Source organism: Netta rufina (genome assembly GCF_964035555.1).
Source record: "Netta rufina genome assembly, chromosome: 2".
In the NCBI taxonomy this organism is placed as follows: Eukaryota; Metazoa; Chordata; class Aves; order Anseriformes; family Anatidae; genus Netta; species Netta rufina.
Genome location: NC_140124.1, coordinates 96,426,402 through 96,441,811, shown reverse-complemented (window position 1 = coordinate 96,441,811; position 15,410 = coordinate 96,426,402). Strand labels below are relative to the sequence as shown.

General features: G+C 41.7%; 1 protein-coding gene across 2 annotated transcripts in view; it reads left to right on the top strand.

Moving 5' to 3' along the window:
• Positions 1-14,591, top strand: part of CARMIL1 (capping protein regulator and myosin 1 linker 1) — a gene marked incomplete at its 5' end in the record, with an annotated part of 184,911 nt that extends 170,320 nt beyond the window's left edge. The window contains 5 exons of one of the 2 annotated variants that reach the window (XM_084281386.1): positions 3,167-3,245; positions 5,421-5,651; positions 8,228-8,362; positions 10,580-10,726; positions 13,601-14,591. In XM_084281386.1, coding sequence (XP_084137512.1) covers positions 3,167-3,245; positions 5,421-5,651; positions 8,228-8,362; positions 10,580-10,726; positions 13,601-13,737 — 729 coding nt within the window. In that variant the 3' untranslated portion in view covers positions 13,738-14,591. The remainder of the gene's footprint in view (positions 1-3,166; positions 3,246-5,420; positions 5,652-8,227; positions 8,363-10,579; positions 10,727-13,600) is intronic. The other variant, XM_084281387.1, reaches the window with a different exon arrangement.
• Between the last annotated feature and the right edge of the window lie 819 nt (positions 14,592-15,410).

Below are 15,410 nucleotides of genomic sequence, written 5' to 3'. Positions count from 1 at the left end.
CTCAGCATATGGCTAATAAGCTGTGTGCTCGTTAAAGTGATCCTCTGCACAAAAACGATTTTTCTAAGGAAATGACCTATTCCCACCTTTCTGATTGGTGCTGAGTAGTGCCCATGAATAGTCTCATTGATTTCTATGACACCAAGTTTTCAAGTAAAATGCTAGATGATTGTAAATAAGACTGTTACAGTCTGCATAAAACACTGACTTACACCAGATAATATAGATATATTTATTTATATAATTGCATAAATGGTTTACTTGGTGCTCTTCAATTTCTTAACACTTGTCCTCTAAATTTAGTCCCATCTGGGGTGATGTGTTTGAGGTAGACTATTAGCAGACATACTTTTTTTTTTTTTTTTTTTTTTGAAAGTGGAGAGAGTAAAAGTCTGCTTCCATTGATTAGCTTTCACAGCATTGATTGAAAACCTGAATTTCAGCTATCCAAAAGGAAAACTGTTACCTTTTCCCAGTATTATGTTTTTCACCCTTTGAGGTTTTTTTTTGCCAGCTTGGAAAGGTTACCCCTCTCCTTTCATGTTTATTATTAGTTTCCCGTTCTCTTTATGTTAGTGTATGAATATAAAAGAGAGAAACTGTTAAGAAAACAGTTGGTTTGGAATTAAAAAAAAAAAAAAAAATTCTGTTTTGCAAAAGTTGATAGTTATAAAATGCACAAGTAGGTCATTTGGGGTTGTTTTTTTTTTTTTTTTTTTTAATTTTGTTTTTAATAATAACAAGAAAGCTGAATTGAAATAGGAATCTATACACGGCAGGGTAATGACTTGCTATTTCTTAATGTTGCCCCCACCACAGAAAATTGAACTGCTGTTCGAAAGAATTTTTCACGTACTTCATCCTAGATTGCAACAGCAGACAGTTTAGTTTTGCACTTCCATTTATGACATTCCTGAAGCTGCAAATCATACAGTATCCTGATGGTTGAGCTGCAGAAGAAAGCATCCCACTACTGTGAAATTGCTTAGGATGGGTATGACACCAACTTCCCTAATATCTTCAAATTTATCAGAATTCTGGAGTCACAGAAAATTGTATTTTCCTTTAAGGTACAGATGGCTGCTTATATTCTGAGTTCTTTTACGTGAAAACAAAGCCAGAAGGAATTTACTATTCCATTCATACCCTCCTGCAGTCTTGTTACAGATACAAGTGATGAGCAGGTGCACAGTAGATGGAAAGATGGTAAATGCTTTTTTGTTTTCTTTTGCTTAGAATACAACGTGAGAATTGGCATTAATGGTGGAGATAAATATGTGCAATTAGTGTAACTGCTAGGCATGCCTAAAAAGATCTTTTAGCTCCATCTAGTGTTTACAGGCTGCATTTTTAAATACCTTGAGCAAGACCTAGGAGCAGACAAGCTCATTTGTAACCTGTTTATTCACTCGCCATTGCACCCAACAGAAGTATTTCCCAATCCTGCGCATGTTCCTTATAAAAGTAGAGCCTGGTCACTATTTATCTGCATGATAAATTTCCCTGCATTTATCTGACATGACTGACAGCTTCTCAGGGTATATTTTTGCAGTAAGTGCTTAGTGTTGTCTCAGGACTGTAAGCAGTTTGTAATGTGTGTACACTAGTTAGCCAAACATGCTGACATTTCATTTTTAAAGTACTGCATTAAATGCCAGCACTGGCTTTTGTGTTTGTCTCTGTACATGGTAGTATTTCCCCAGCAATCCCATAACTAGAGAGGGAAGTTATAGAAAAAATCGTTTTCATATTGTCCTAAAGCTCTCTTAAAGTCACTTACTGTAGCTAAACCTTTAGCATATATCTTCAATATGTACCTAGAAAAATCAATTTTGGTGAAAGTTCATGGGAATTCATATTCCATGAAAAAATTATTAGTAATTCAGTTGTCAAAGAGTTCGTTTGCTAAGGTATGGGAAAAAGATCCAGTAAATGGAGAGTGGCATTCCCTTCAAAAATACATAGCCAAGATTGTCTTACAAAGAAATACCTAATTTTAGGAGGTAGAGAGGTGAGAATTGAGCCAAAATGCCATTGACAGACAAGAAACGGGAATAAAAATAAACCTGGAGCTCTCACCTAGTGGTACAAAGCATAACATTCCTGCTAGATTTGGATGGGACTTTATTTTGTTGATACAGGCGATGTAGCTTACAACTCTAGCTCTTCAAGTCATTGTGTTTCTAGAGTGCTTCTGATGGGAGAACAATTTGTTTTGCTTACATGTGTTTTTTAACATACAGATGACTTCATACTTAAAACCTGTAGTACAATCCCTTAGACTGGGTTGCTGCATGGTGTCAAGGTGATTTAACAGTACAGGAAGTTTTATTTTGATTCTAATTACATCCTCCTTAATGCAGTGTGCCATTTAAGCATGCACCTATCCTTAGAGGAGAGATAGGAAGACAGACACATCCTATACAGGAATTGCAGGCATTCAGCACCTCCATCCTTTTCTTTGTTGCATTAAAGAGTTGCTTTGTTTTACGAGCTGTGTGATTATATGAGCAAAATGGAGGTATCCATAAATCTGTAAGGCCAACCATGCTGTTTTCTCTATCACCCCCCAAAATCTGCTTCTCCTAAATTTGCTGAATTACCACCACAGGGGAAAGACACATGGACAGCATATTTAGACATCACTCCTTTATGTTTATACTTACAATACTATTTCAGTCTAAATCTGTGCTCCTGCTACTGTGACTGTTCTCTTCCTTCCCACCTTTCTGTTGTCCAATTTTTATCTACAAATAGGATATACAAATGCAGATCTTTGGAAAAAAATGCTTTTCCTTTTAAACCTAAACGAAAAATGTTTAAATATGGAGCTGTCTTTGGGGAAAAGACTTTGTTAGTTTCAATTCTGTTATCTGAGCCTTTAGTTTCAACTCCTGTACATTAGTAGACCTGTCACTTAGGAGGCAAGGTGTCACTGCAGTTTTGCTAGGCATCAGTGCTAGTGATCAATTCAGTGTAATTTATTTTCCACTTGGATTTCCAGGACATGGAGAATAAACAAGGAAGTGCATTCAGCAGTCAGTACTTGCACAGGTTTTTTTTTGCCTTAGGGTTTCCAAATTGGTGCTTTTTTTTCTAACAGAACCACCAAGTTGTATTAATCATAGATCTATTATTAACATGAGACCTTTTCTCATTCTTTCAGAAACTTGGAAATGACACAGCTTCCAGGGAGTCTTCTGACACAGCAATGAGCTCAGAACGATTGGATGGAAGTGGTACAGGTACAGTCTGGGTTTCCTGGTATAAACTCTTTCTGGAAAAAAAAAAAAAGTTCAAAATCACTCTTTCCTCTCCGAATTGTGTACCTAACAATTGCTTAAGCAAAACATGAACTTACGCTAAGTGAACAAGATTAAAAACAAGCTCGCTTTGTACTGTGTTTGACAGTGCTGCTTGTCAAGTCAGCTCAAGAGCTGTGTTGATGGCTGGTTGTTTTACTCCTGTGCTTCACACTGCAAAGGAGGGAAAGGACTCGGTGTATGTGCCTCAGGCTCCTTCTAATGGGTCGTGATTTGTAACAGAATTGGCAAAGCTGGAGCTGAACCCAGGAGCCAGCAAAAATGTCTGCACACAAAGTGAAACTCCTGAATACATCTGAAGACAACAGTACAACCAGTTTGCAAGGTTAATAGTAGTCAGTGTGGGTACCAGCTTGAGTAGTCCCAGCTTCTGGTTATCAGAAAACACATCTCACAGGCAATGGAGGCTGGCTTTTCCCAGACATTAAATGGCTTGAGCAAAATCAGGGCTGTCTGAAAAGCTGTGGAGGCCCAGGGACACTGCCTGCATGCAGAAAATACTTAAATAAACTTGGTACTTACAGCACTGAATCACTCTGCAGCTAGGCCTGCTGTGTACTGGCTGAGGGCCCTTGTCAGGCTGTAGTGCTGGGCCCTGGAATGGCAGTGCTTTCTTTACCACTTTTGCTTGAGAGCTCTCCAAGGCTGCTCTTTGCTGTTGTGGCCACAGTTTGTCTTTGGCTTGGGTTAATTTATTTCAACTTGCTGGGTTCTAATAATATTAGCAGGCCTGAGGTTAGGAAGGCAAGAAAGAGAGTTAATGGAAAGTTGCTGGATGTTGCTACAGGAAAACTACAGATCATGATACAGAAGGAGAATAAGTTGTTGTTGATATTATTTTTATTCCTTTTTTCATGCCTGGGTATCACCTGCTCTTTTGTATGCACATAGACACAGGTGGAGAAAGCATCCTGCTGTTTTGCTGACAGCACAAAGGTCTACTGCATGCCCACAGACATGAACTCCCCCTCTCACACGCTCACACAAATACGTACTTAAGCACACAACTCTCTCTAGTTAGCCAGAGTTTAACTCCGACTGGGCTGAAAAACAGCTATGCAGGCTGGAAGAATGTATTGGAGATTGGCTTGCAACAAAATACATCCAACACGCCCCTCCCGTTGCCACTAAAATGTCTGTGCTCAGCACTCTCATAACAAGCAGGGTTTCTGGATGGGAATAGCAGGTAGGTAGGTCAAGGGAAGTCTGTGAGCCTTGCCAGGTACCAAGGCAACCAGTCTGCATTTCAGTTAGTGTGTCATTCTGTTCCTGAGAATAAAGATGTGACAGTTGTTGAAAGTCCCAAGCTAGCATACAAGTTTCAAGATTATTGTTACAGCTGAGATGTGCAAGCTTTCGGTGTCCTCAAAGCTGCAAAGTAGGAAAGTGGGGCAGGCATTTTGCTTGTTTGCAACCTAATGTCCAGCAGGCTTTCTACCAACTGGCATAGCTAAATAAAACTGATTCATCTCTTGGAAATGAATGTAGTTTTATGCATAAATACTTAGATCTTTGTTTGGGATAATATGTTGATAAGCCTGCTAATGTGTAGGAACTGTAGTCCCTATACAGTGTTATTACATTTATCAAAATATTATCTAAAGAACACTTTAATCTCTACCAAGTTTCCAAATCTCCTCTAGAGCCTGCTAAAAGCAACAAATAACAAGACGTAGCCTGCTGTTCACAGGTTTGGGATTAGTTTTCTGGGCCAGGATTTCTCTGTTGATTTTGGACAGCCAACCTTTTGTCTGTAGGGCTGCCTTTTCTACTGATCCAGTGCTGCTTTCTCAGCAAGTAGGCCATACCATCTCCTCCCACAAAGACGAAGGGAGGATGAAGTCCAGCCAGCCATCAACCTGAATGTATTAAAAAGGCTGGAGGTGCCATTGCCTCTGAGGCAATTGAATTATGAAGTTTAGCACGTGTAGAATCAGTGCGTCTAGATGCTCCGCTTGCAGTGATTCTAAATGAGATACCAGGGGTCACTTTGCAATTGCTCACAGCTGTGTGAGTGTATATGTGAATGAGTAAAGGTATGTTCTACATGAGGGCTCTGTGTACCGGCACCTTAATTTACATTTCTGTTTATTTTAGTGCCTAAACTCCAGCAGACCCTTCCAGAGAGTCGGTTTGCTTCCAATAAAGGTGACTCCGTCTCAGCATTATCTGAAAAAAATGCAAAAGCTGAACCAAAGGCAGAAGCTGCAGCGAAAGCAAGAGGTTCTTCCAATACGACCAGCCCCAAACCCCCACCGCAGTCTGCAAAGCCCAGCCTGGCAGGACGACCCACGGTGCCACAGAAACCACGCTCTGCCTCTCGTACTGGTGAGGAGCTCTTCTGGGCATTCTTAGCCCCAGCTGGGTACTTCTGCACAGAGTTTGGGTGGGCCTTGAAGGAGGCAACCAGGGCCACATCCTGGACAGGAGTTAAATGTAGAAGGAAAGGCTCTTTGGTCTCTTGTTCTTGTCTTGTTTCCTTCTTTTCCACCTCCCTCTGTCCTAATTCAAATAAACTTATTAAAACATTTTAGCCTGTCATAACACCTGGCTTTAAATACTGAAGTCCTTAGGGGCTTTCTGGCAGGCTGCTCTTAGCCCTGTGAGCAAATGCCTGTTATTCCTAATAATTAACACAAACTACTGTTTCTCACTCTCTTTTCCCTTGTTTTGCCCGTGATTCTCTTCTTATTGCTTTTGATTGGAAATAATTGTAGCTGTGCTTTTATAACCCTTGCTAGGCTGCCTGCTGAATGGCTGTTAACTTCAGCTCTGTCCTAACCTTCTGCCCAGACATTACCTGAAGATTTCCAGTAACTTCAGCAGATTTCCTATACGCTGTCTGTTCGCTATTTAATAGGCCAGTGACACAACCCCTTCTTTCCAAAGCATAACCACGGCAGTAGAGAGGAATTACATGCTAGTTACTCACTCTCCCAGTGGCTATGGCAAATAGAGCTTATTAATTACCACTGACTGAAAAATGGGAGCACAGCCATTTGTAAGAGCTCTCTGACCTCCAGGCTTTTCCCGTGCTCACCACTGACCTTAGAAAGATGTAATTTGTGCTGGGGGCGAGGGGGAAGCTGGATGTTACAGCTTCTTCCCTGTCCTTGGTGTGTACCTGAGCGTTACTTGGTCTGTGTCTGCACTCTAGTGGGTATTTATTTTACTGGTCATTTAAAAAATGGTCACAGAAGTGAGAGGTGTTGGGCGAGGTACTCCTGAAGATGAATACAATAGGAAAGCATGGCTTATTTGGTGATGCTTAATCTGTAATATAAGCAGCATGTTATCTCAAAATGTTTTGTATCAAACAGACATAAACTATCTATTTCTGCCAGCTCATATTTCCTGCAGGGAGAGCATACCGCGGGCTTAACAGAGAGAACAATTAGTATTTGCTAGTAATAGGCCAGCTCTTCAGGTGGCAGCAACAGCAGCACCATCTCTGCTGCAGTCTAACTTCAGTCCTGGTGCTTGTATCAACTTGCTGGCTAAGCACATCCAGGGGATGTGATGGAGAAGCCAAGCAATAATCCTATTTACATTCTTGCTCCTGCTGTTGCTTATGGTGATGTGGCCAAACAAATGGTAGCAAATTTTTGCTAAGTAATCTGAGGGCAAAGGAGCACAGCTCAGATGGCTTCAAATTAGCAAAGACTGAGAGTGGTTCCTCAGTAAAGCATGGTGTATCAGCTTTTAAAGCATGGTATATCAGCTTTTAAAGCATGATATGTCAGCTTTAGTTCAGTGCTCATGCATGCGTTGATACCAAGCTTCCTAAAGCATGTGGCCTCACAGGCACGTCAAATGTGTGGAGAAAGTCTTGAGAATTAGCGTGTCCATTCAGACCGAGTTGCATTTGGAAGGCCATTGCTTCCCTTAGCTGAAATTAAAATGATTGACTCCTTTGTGATGGCCAATTTATGTTGACAGTGAGATAGATTCCTATTAATTTCCGATATGCAACTGAATTAACTCATGTTCCAAGTATGCAATATACATTACTTGATACTGTGAGCTCCTTTTTGCTTCTGTCAATACTAATGTAGCTTCCTAGCTGCTCTGCTGGATACACATGCCAACGTTTATTCCTTGGGAAACAAATATACAAGAAGTTTAAGTAACCCATTATAGACTTCATTTGGACAGGAGGGAAGTCCCTGTCTGCTTTAAGATTGAAAAGGTCTTCTTGTAAGGACTGTAAAGATGGTAGTCAATATGCCATATATAAATGCATCCAATCTTTAAGAGAAACAACATATCCAGATGGTTTAAACTATAGATTTGAATTTAAATTTCAGATTTCCTGAGAGTCTAGCAGACTTTTTATTTTATTTTTCTGTTTAGAAAATCGTTACAGATGCTCTCGTGCTATATATACTGGCAATTTATTCCTGGAAGTATAGACTTCTGCAGGCTACTTACAGAATTTGTTCCACTGATTCACTTTTATGCCTTACAACTGTGAAACAGGACATCTAACTTTATCAGTTCATTGTGTCTGAGAACAATAAAAACAGGAATAGAACAAATATTTCCAAAAATCCATCCAAAACAAATTTCAGCTGTTCTTTACAAACTGCATGCTTACGCCTTGCATGAAATTCAGTTGGTCCCATCAGATTTCTGTTTCTGCTGCAATAGTAACATACATTAAAAGTGCTGAAATTGAGATCTTCACTTTGGCTATCAAAATTCTTGCAGCTGGACTGAGGGCCATCACATGTTCTCTTAACATGATGTAAATTCCTGATTCCTTCTTTTTCTGGCACAGATTCTAGCTGTTTCTTGATTTTTTTTTTTTTTTTGTGTTGTGTTGAGCTTCAGCCCCATCATAAAAGTGTCCTTTCTGTCAACTAAATAAAACTTCTCACCTTTTTGTTCATGATACTCCACAGAGGATGCTCCAGAGTCTCCCTCTGGCCCCAGTTCCCCCAAAGTTGCCCTGCTTCCACCGGTGCTGAAGAAGGTTCCTTCTGATAAAGAAAAGGATGGTCAGAGCAGCCCCACAATCAGATCATTTTCTCAAGAAGGTAGGAGGGCTGGTATGACTGTTGGTCCAGCATGCCTTTCTTCTACTAGGAAACAGTGTGTCATTGTTCCCTGTTTGGTTTCCTCTTGAAAGGGAAGAGGGTTATTCATTTTGAGGAAAAGAGAGGGAGAAGAGTGAATCTGGTCACCTGCCCCTCGTCCATCATCTGGTCCCATCCTCCCTCTCCCTTCACCCATGGGCTGGTGCTTTACATTTTCTTCCTTTCATCAAACCAAGTGAAATAAGATGAATCCCTTGCTATTAATAATGCATTTGAACTATTAATGACCTCTTGTATTATGTATATTATTCATTAGTTTATTATTTATTAGTTTAGTTTGGTCTGAGTCGAGATGCTGGATGGTGTTGGTCATGCATAAACGTGAAACACAGCTCTGTTGATTAGCAGATTTCCAGGGAAGCAGCCATGCCTGTTCCTTGCAGCCAGCCTGTTGCTTTGTTTGTATTTCTCCTTTCCATGGGATCAATGCACGTGACTGAGCTCAACTCACCCTTGTCTTCGTGTGCCAGGGCAGGGCTTGGTGCCTTTTACGCACAATAATAGACTGCTGCCATCTCTTCGCTGCTTTTCGTATCTGCTCTGGATTTCTAATTTTGCTGGTGCATCTCCTTGACCCACAGTTGGCTCTCAGAAGAGCTAAAGCTTCCTCTGAAAGTATAGAACATATGGAGAAATAGTCACAGAAATACCATTCAGCGTGGTGTTAGCTGGCACAAAACCAATATTGTAAATCTGAGTGTGTGACCTCCTCCTTCCTTGGACTCTTCTCAAGAAAGACAGTGAGCCCCATTTCCATCCCAACGTGATTCCCACCACATCCAGACTGGAAAAATCACATAAGTCGTGGTGCCCTTTCAGTACTCTGCCAGCAGGTTTTGGAGTATAGGATGGGGGCTGACGAGTCAGGGCAGATATTTAATGCTGGGTTGTGAAGAGGAAGCAGTTGTGCTGCCTGCAGAGCCCATTACCCTCTAGATGAGAGGCAAAGTCATCCACAGAAAGGGAGTGTCCAGAGGTATATTTTGAGAAGTTTGTCCATTTCTCCCCTAAAACTACCATTTCCTTAATGAAACAGTCTACCTCCCAGTCTGGTTGATGCTCCTCTTGGAAAATTGTTGGTGTGGTGGCTCCAGTTTGGTGACCACATGTCAAACCATGCTATGTGGCATCTGTCTACAGATTTTGGCTCTTCCTTCAGCCATCTGTATGATCCTGTTGGGCTGGTCTTGTGGTGTAAAGGTAGCCCAGAAGAATGACAACGGTCTTGCTGAGGTGTGTGGAGCTAGCAGGGCATTTTGGGCACACCCAAAGATCTCTCCTGTGCCTGGAAAGGGCTGAGGGTTTGGATAGTCTGTTTTGCCAAAAGGTTGGCCTTTTGTATTACAGCAACCTCTAACACAGCAGAGATTCAACAAGTTTTTGCTGTTTGTGATTGTCACGTGAGAAGAGGGACTGTCACTTAATTTTTAAAATCTGTTTGCTGTTCCCAAAATGTTACACAAAACGAGTTGGATGCTGTGCCTTCCTCACTCCTTGCTCACTTACAGCTTGCCTCCACAGCAGATTCAGCCACGCTGAGGCTCCTAGTTGCTGCTGCACTGCACTGTGAGAATTTTAATAATAGCTTGGAATGGCTCAAATTGGGTTTCTGGGTCCTTACAGAGCTGCTACGTTTTGCATAATGTTGTTTGGGAAAGGCTAAATTCTGTTTCTTTGGGTTGTTATTCTTCATTCAAGTTATCCTTCCTTGTTGCTGCGCTCCTTCCTCTTGTAGCCATTCCTCTTTCCTTGCGTTCTGCTTCCTTTCAGACTGCCATGCTCAATTTGCTTCTGCAACTGGTAAATCACTACAAATCTGCCTAAGTTAGTAAACAAAATTACATCTACGGCAAAAAAGAAAGCCGCACATTAGATGATACTTAATTATAAAATTGCTTTACGTTAATGATTTTAACTGTGCTGCATGGGACAATCTCCAAGTGCTCCTCCTTACGCAGAGTACCTGTAAGATGGGGCTGCTGTTACCAACGCATGCAAATTTCTGGCCTAAATTTAAGCCAGCCTCTGGCGTATTGATTGCTACTCTTTGAATAATTGATTAAATGGGATGAATAAGTGAAACTGTTTACACTACTCATTACTTGCCATATACGGCCCTACAGCTTAGGGGTATAAATTAATCCTTTTCCCTGCTAGAGCAAACAGGAGATGGGCAAAAGAGAGATGCAGACCGTGACCGTGCAAAGCCGCCTGGCGGAGGGGGAGCCGCAGCGGGGCAGTGTTCTGCCAGTGCAGAAGAGGAAGGCAGTGAGCTTGGGCAGAGGAAGGCACAGCCAGCTCCTGGTTAGCAGTTTCCTATTTCATTTTTCATCACGACAGTGCTCGACAGCTGGCACTAGCAATCATGAAGATACGGTGATAGCAGAGAAGCCTTGAAATGGTGCTGGTCTGTCCCTGAAGTATGAGAAGGGTAAAAACCTCAAAAACCTAAACATTTGAAAAAAAAAATTGCTAATGAAAGATGTGTTTGCATATCTTCTTCACAGCAGCACCAGTGACCAGTAAGTACCTTGTAGTACCTGCAGGCCCCCTGTGGAGGAGGGCTCCTTACAAACTATTACTGCTCATTACAGAGGCAGTGGCACGCTGCTAAGTCCTCTCCAGGTCGAGGCTCTCTGCTGCTCTGTGTGTGCAATTCCTTCGTAAGATGCATTCATTGAAGTATTTCAAACCACATTTCAGCCTCCAAATTGTTAGTGCCAGCTTCAGCACAGTCACTCACACAGCCATTTGAGAACTGGGTAAATCAGCTTGTTTTGTTACAGCACCTTGTCCTTGTTTGGCATAAATACGAAAAAAAAAAAACAAAACACAAAGAAGCACAAGACCCTAAACCCAGCACTGTGCTGAACTTCCTGATGAGCAGCTTTGACTGACAGTGAACTCATTCAGAAAACTTCAAAAATAATTGGTTGAACCACGTGTTTTTTTAAATATAAAAACTCTCGTTCCCAAATGGCATGTGTCTACATATCCCCTTTACCTCTTAACTAGTTTTCTTAAACAGTGATTCAATAATACTTTTTTTTCTGCAGCATTTTAATGTGGCGTTTGAATATCTTATTCAATTGCGTTTACAGCCAGTTCTTCTATTTGCAAGGCATCGTGTATCCCTTCTGAAAACTTCCCATCATCAGGGAAAGAAACACCCCATCTGCCCTTCTCTAGCCTTAGCCCAGAAGGCATAAACTGATTTTCTTTTCATATTGTGGAATCAAACTTAGCCCACTGAAATTCAGAATCTCTACTCACTACCATAATCAGATTATTTTAATTAATTCTAGGACGGCTCACTGGTAAAGTAAGTTTCAAAAGCTGAAATGCTGCTATAGATCTACACAAGTCCCCTTTCTGTGGCTCCATGGGGACTACACATGAGCAAGAGGCAGCTCTGGTGGCATAAGCCTGGCTGCAGCATGTGGACTTAAGTGTCCAGTGTATTTTTCAGGCATTTTGGGGGGCAAATTACCCATCTTGCTTTATTAGGCCATAAAATAGAACAGCTGCTGCACCATGTGTTGTGGGTTTTGTTTGAAGAGTGAATGGAAGCTCAAACAACAGCCAGGTAATTACTAGCAGGTATAATTATAAAAAATGACTTCAAACCACCAGGCACCTATTTCTCTGAACAGCAGTGGTGTTTGAGGAGATGGAAATGCATTTTATTATTTTATTTTATTTTATTTTATTTTATTTTATTTTATTTTATTTTATTTTATTTTATTTTATTTTATTTTATTTTATTCTTACGGAATTTAGGTATCTTAAAATTGTCAACATAAACTAAATAGCTTTAAAAATACCAACTTTCTCAAAATCCTTTTCTCTTCTTTCCCAACTTGCAAAGCAGGAATAAGAAAGTGATTTTGTAGCTGCTGGCTCTTGTTTCATCCCTCGCTTTGGCCAGCACAAATAAAGGAACTGCTATTTTGGAGTCAGGAGGCTTATTTGGATAAGCAATGTGCTGTGTGTGCAGAGATGGGTCTCGTGAGATGCATGCTGGATGCGTCCCTTCTGCTCTCGTCCCAGCAGAGATGTGGAGCTGGACGAGGTCTGTGCCAAATGAAAATAGGACAGAGCTTTCTGGCACATCTGAGTGTCCCTGAGGCCTGACTCACGGCCTCTAGGCAGGGCTGGGGCTAGGGGAAGGGACAGGAGGTGTTTCATAGCTGCTCTGGCTGGTGGCACCTTGTTCAGCAATGTGCACACATGGCCACAAGGTCCAGCGTGGACCAAAGCCAGGCATCCTCACCTGAAATGGTGGAGCAAAACTCTTGTAGCTAACACGACTTGCAGCGAAGGCACATTTGAGGATCACTGTATGTGTAAAGGTTTGTTTTGATCGGAAGCATGAGATTTCCAAAGCCATCAACTCTTGCATAACCTCACTCTAACTGATGTGCGTAATAAAACTCTTGTTTCCATAGCAATGTTAGACCACTAATCCATCCAATCGGATATATTAACAAGGTTTGAAAACCTTTCTTTTCATTTCATTTCAAGGCTTCTAGGTTTGGGGGGGAGGGAACCACTGGCCTTATTGAGATCTGTGCTGGGCAAACAGAATGGGTGCTGCTTGCTTTTCGATCAAGGGGATCAGGGACATTCCTCTGCTTTCTCCACTGCTGAGGATGGTGAGGTGCAGAGCCGTGGTCTCAGCTGGAAGGATGCAGGTTGGGCTCGGTGTCCTGCAAAGGAGAAAGGCTTGGGATGTGCACTGCTGATCTGAGAAGTGCCCAGCTGAGAGACCCGAGCAGTCAGGTGGCCATCGCCTGTAACCTAGCTCAGCTGGGGAAGAAAAGTGCTGTTTTGTTTTGAAGTGATGTGATGAGGAGGAAGTCTCCAGACCTTTTCTACCTGTAATGCAGAAAAGAAATGTAATGTGTCACACTGAAGTACTGGGTTTCATGTTCCAGGTTTGTCTGCTTGCCAGCCAATGGCAGAATAAAGCTTGTTCCACTTTTTTCCTTCTCTCCCTCCCTGTCTCTCACCTTTTTTGTGGGTTGAAGAACTAACGAATCTGTGTTACTCCCCCTAGTTCAAATTAATTCAGTGGGAGCGGGAGCAGGTCTTACATGCATGAGTGACTTTTTTTCCTTCCCTTCCCTCCCTCCTACAGTCCTCCTTTAGTAAGACCAATTTCTGTGTTTTGTGCAGCTGCAAAAAGAAGCCCCGGGCAGCAGTCCCACGAGTTCCAGGAGCTGAAGCAGAGGTCCTTGAGTAAAGACGGCCATCAGGGAAGCAAGTCCAGTGACTCTGGCGAAGAAGCAGATAAAGATTTTATTTTTGTGTAGCAATCAGTGTAAGCGCTTCGTAGTGCGAAAGCTTTTATAACAATCAGGGTACAGCAATTGACAGCCCTCCTAGCCAGCTGCTCGGTCACCACAGGTACACTCCCATGCAGAAAAGGTGATCTTCCAAACACGAATTACTGTGCAATCGGTTGGCATTGATTCGGCCCTTAATCTCTGTCCTGTACACTTCAGGCCTTCCTTCCCATGCCTTTGCTAAAGCCAGCAATTCCTTCGTGTATTCTACTTGAATTTCTCTGAAGCAGCTACAGAGAAGTGCCCTGCATTAGGGCATGTAGAAAGCAAAGCAAGTTAACTGGACACTGTCATACACTAATACACTGTACAGCAGGTAATGTGTTGTACTGCTGAATGTAAATGTGTCAAATCTGCACGTGACTGACCTATAAATATATCCTTGCGGTATGCAATTGCACATTGTAATTATATTAAAAGAGCACACTAATAAAATAATTTGTATAGATTATATATATTAAATGCTTGGGTATGGTTTTTACATTCTCCCACCGGGAGCTTCTTTCTTCCTGTTATTGTACTGTACATAAAGCTCCCGCGCTTACATTTGTGTACTGTCAAAAAGCACAAGAGAGAAGGATTTGAATGATATATAATCTTGTTATGCTTCCACATTCATATATTAATGTACATAGTTGGTTGGAATGAGGGCAACTGAAATTTTATTAATATTGGTGTTTTCTAGAGGCCTTCTTCAGTTCTGTCTGCATATTCGCTTCCTTTCAATGTGTAATTCTCCGAGAAGAACAGTTTGACATCTGTAAAAACATTTCTGCTTTGGGGGGAGGGGGCGCAGATTTCACAGGTATCCACTTACGTTACAGGTTGAAGGGATTTTATTCATATGTATATTTGTAACAATAAAATGATTTTACAACTGAAATGGAACTCCTCATTTTTGTAGCACTATTTTTGATAGATAAAGAACACAGTCAAGACAAAAGCCATGTCGTCTTTTTCTGCTTGTGGTAAAAAGCCTGTTCCTCTTTAAAGGGTCACATAGATATCAACTTCATAAAGTCACTGAAAGAAGATCTCTTTGCTTGTCTCCTCACTCATGATTTTTGCTAAAGAAGCCTTCAGGTGAGCCAGAGGCGTCTGCTCTCCAAGTTCTGTGGTTTGGATCCATAGGACAGAGCAAACTTGGTTCAGTGACTCGCTCCCAAGAGCAATTGTCCTAAGCTTGCTGTGGCCTCTTGCATGGGTAGAAGGGCTCAGATGCCTCTGTCAAATTAGCTTTCTGCTGCCCCCTGGGAACAAGCTCTTGCTACCCCTGCTATCCTGCTGTAGAGGGGCTGCTACAGCCAAACACTGGTCTTTTATACCGAGACCTTCCAGAGGCACTTTGCAGAGATTTGCATCTCCAAGTAAAGCAGGAGGCCGTGGGAAACAGGCCGTAAAATCTGGGGTTTCATACCTACCTGCCACAAGTTTTGCATTGTTTTGGAATTCCGCACGCATCTACAATCATTAAGAGAAATTATCCATTTTCACAGGCATTCAGTCTTTATTTGTTGGACATCCTGCTCAGAAGAACTTGAGATTGTATTAGAAAAGAAAACCAATCCGTGAGTTGTCTGCTGCAATTGTCATTCACACAGAACGTGGAAAAGATAACTGTGTAAGTCTAAGTATTCAGG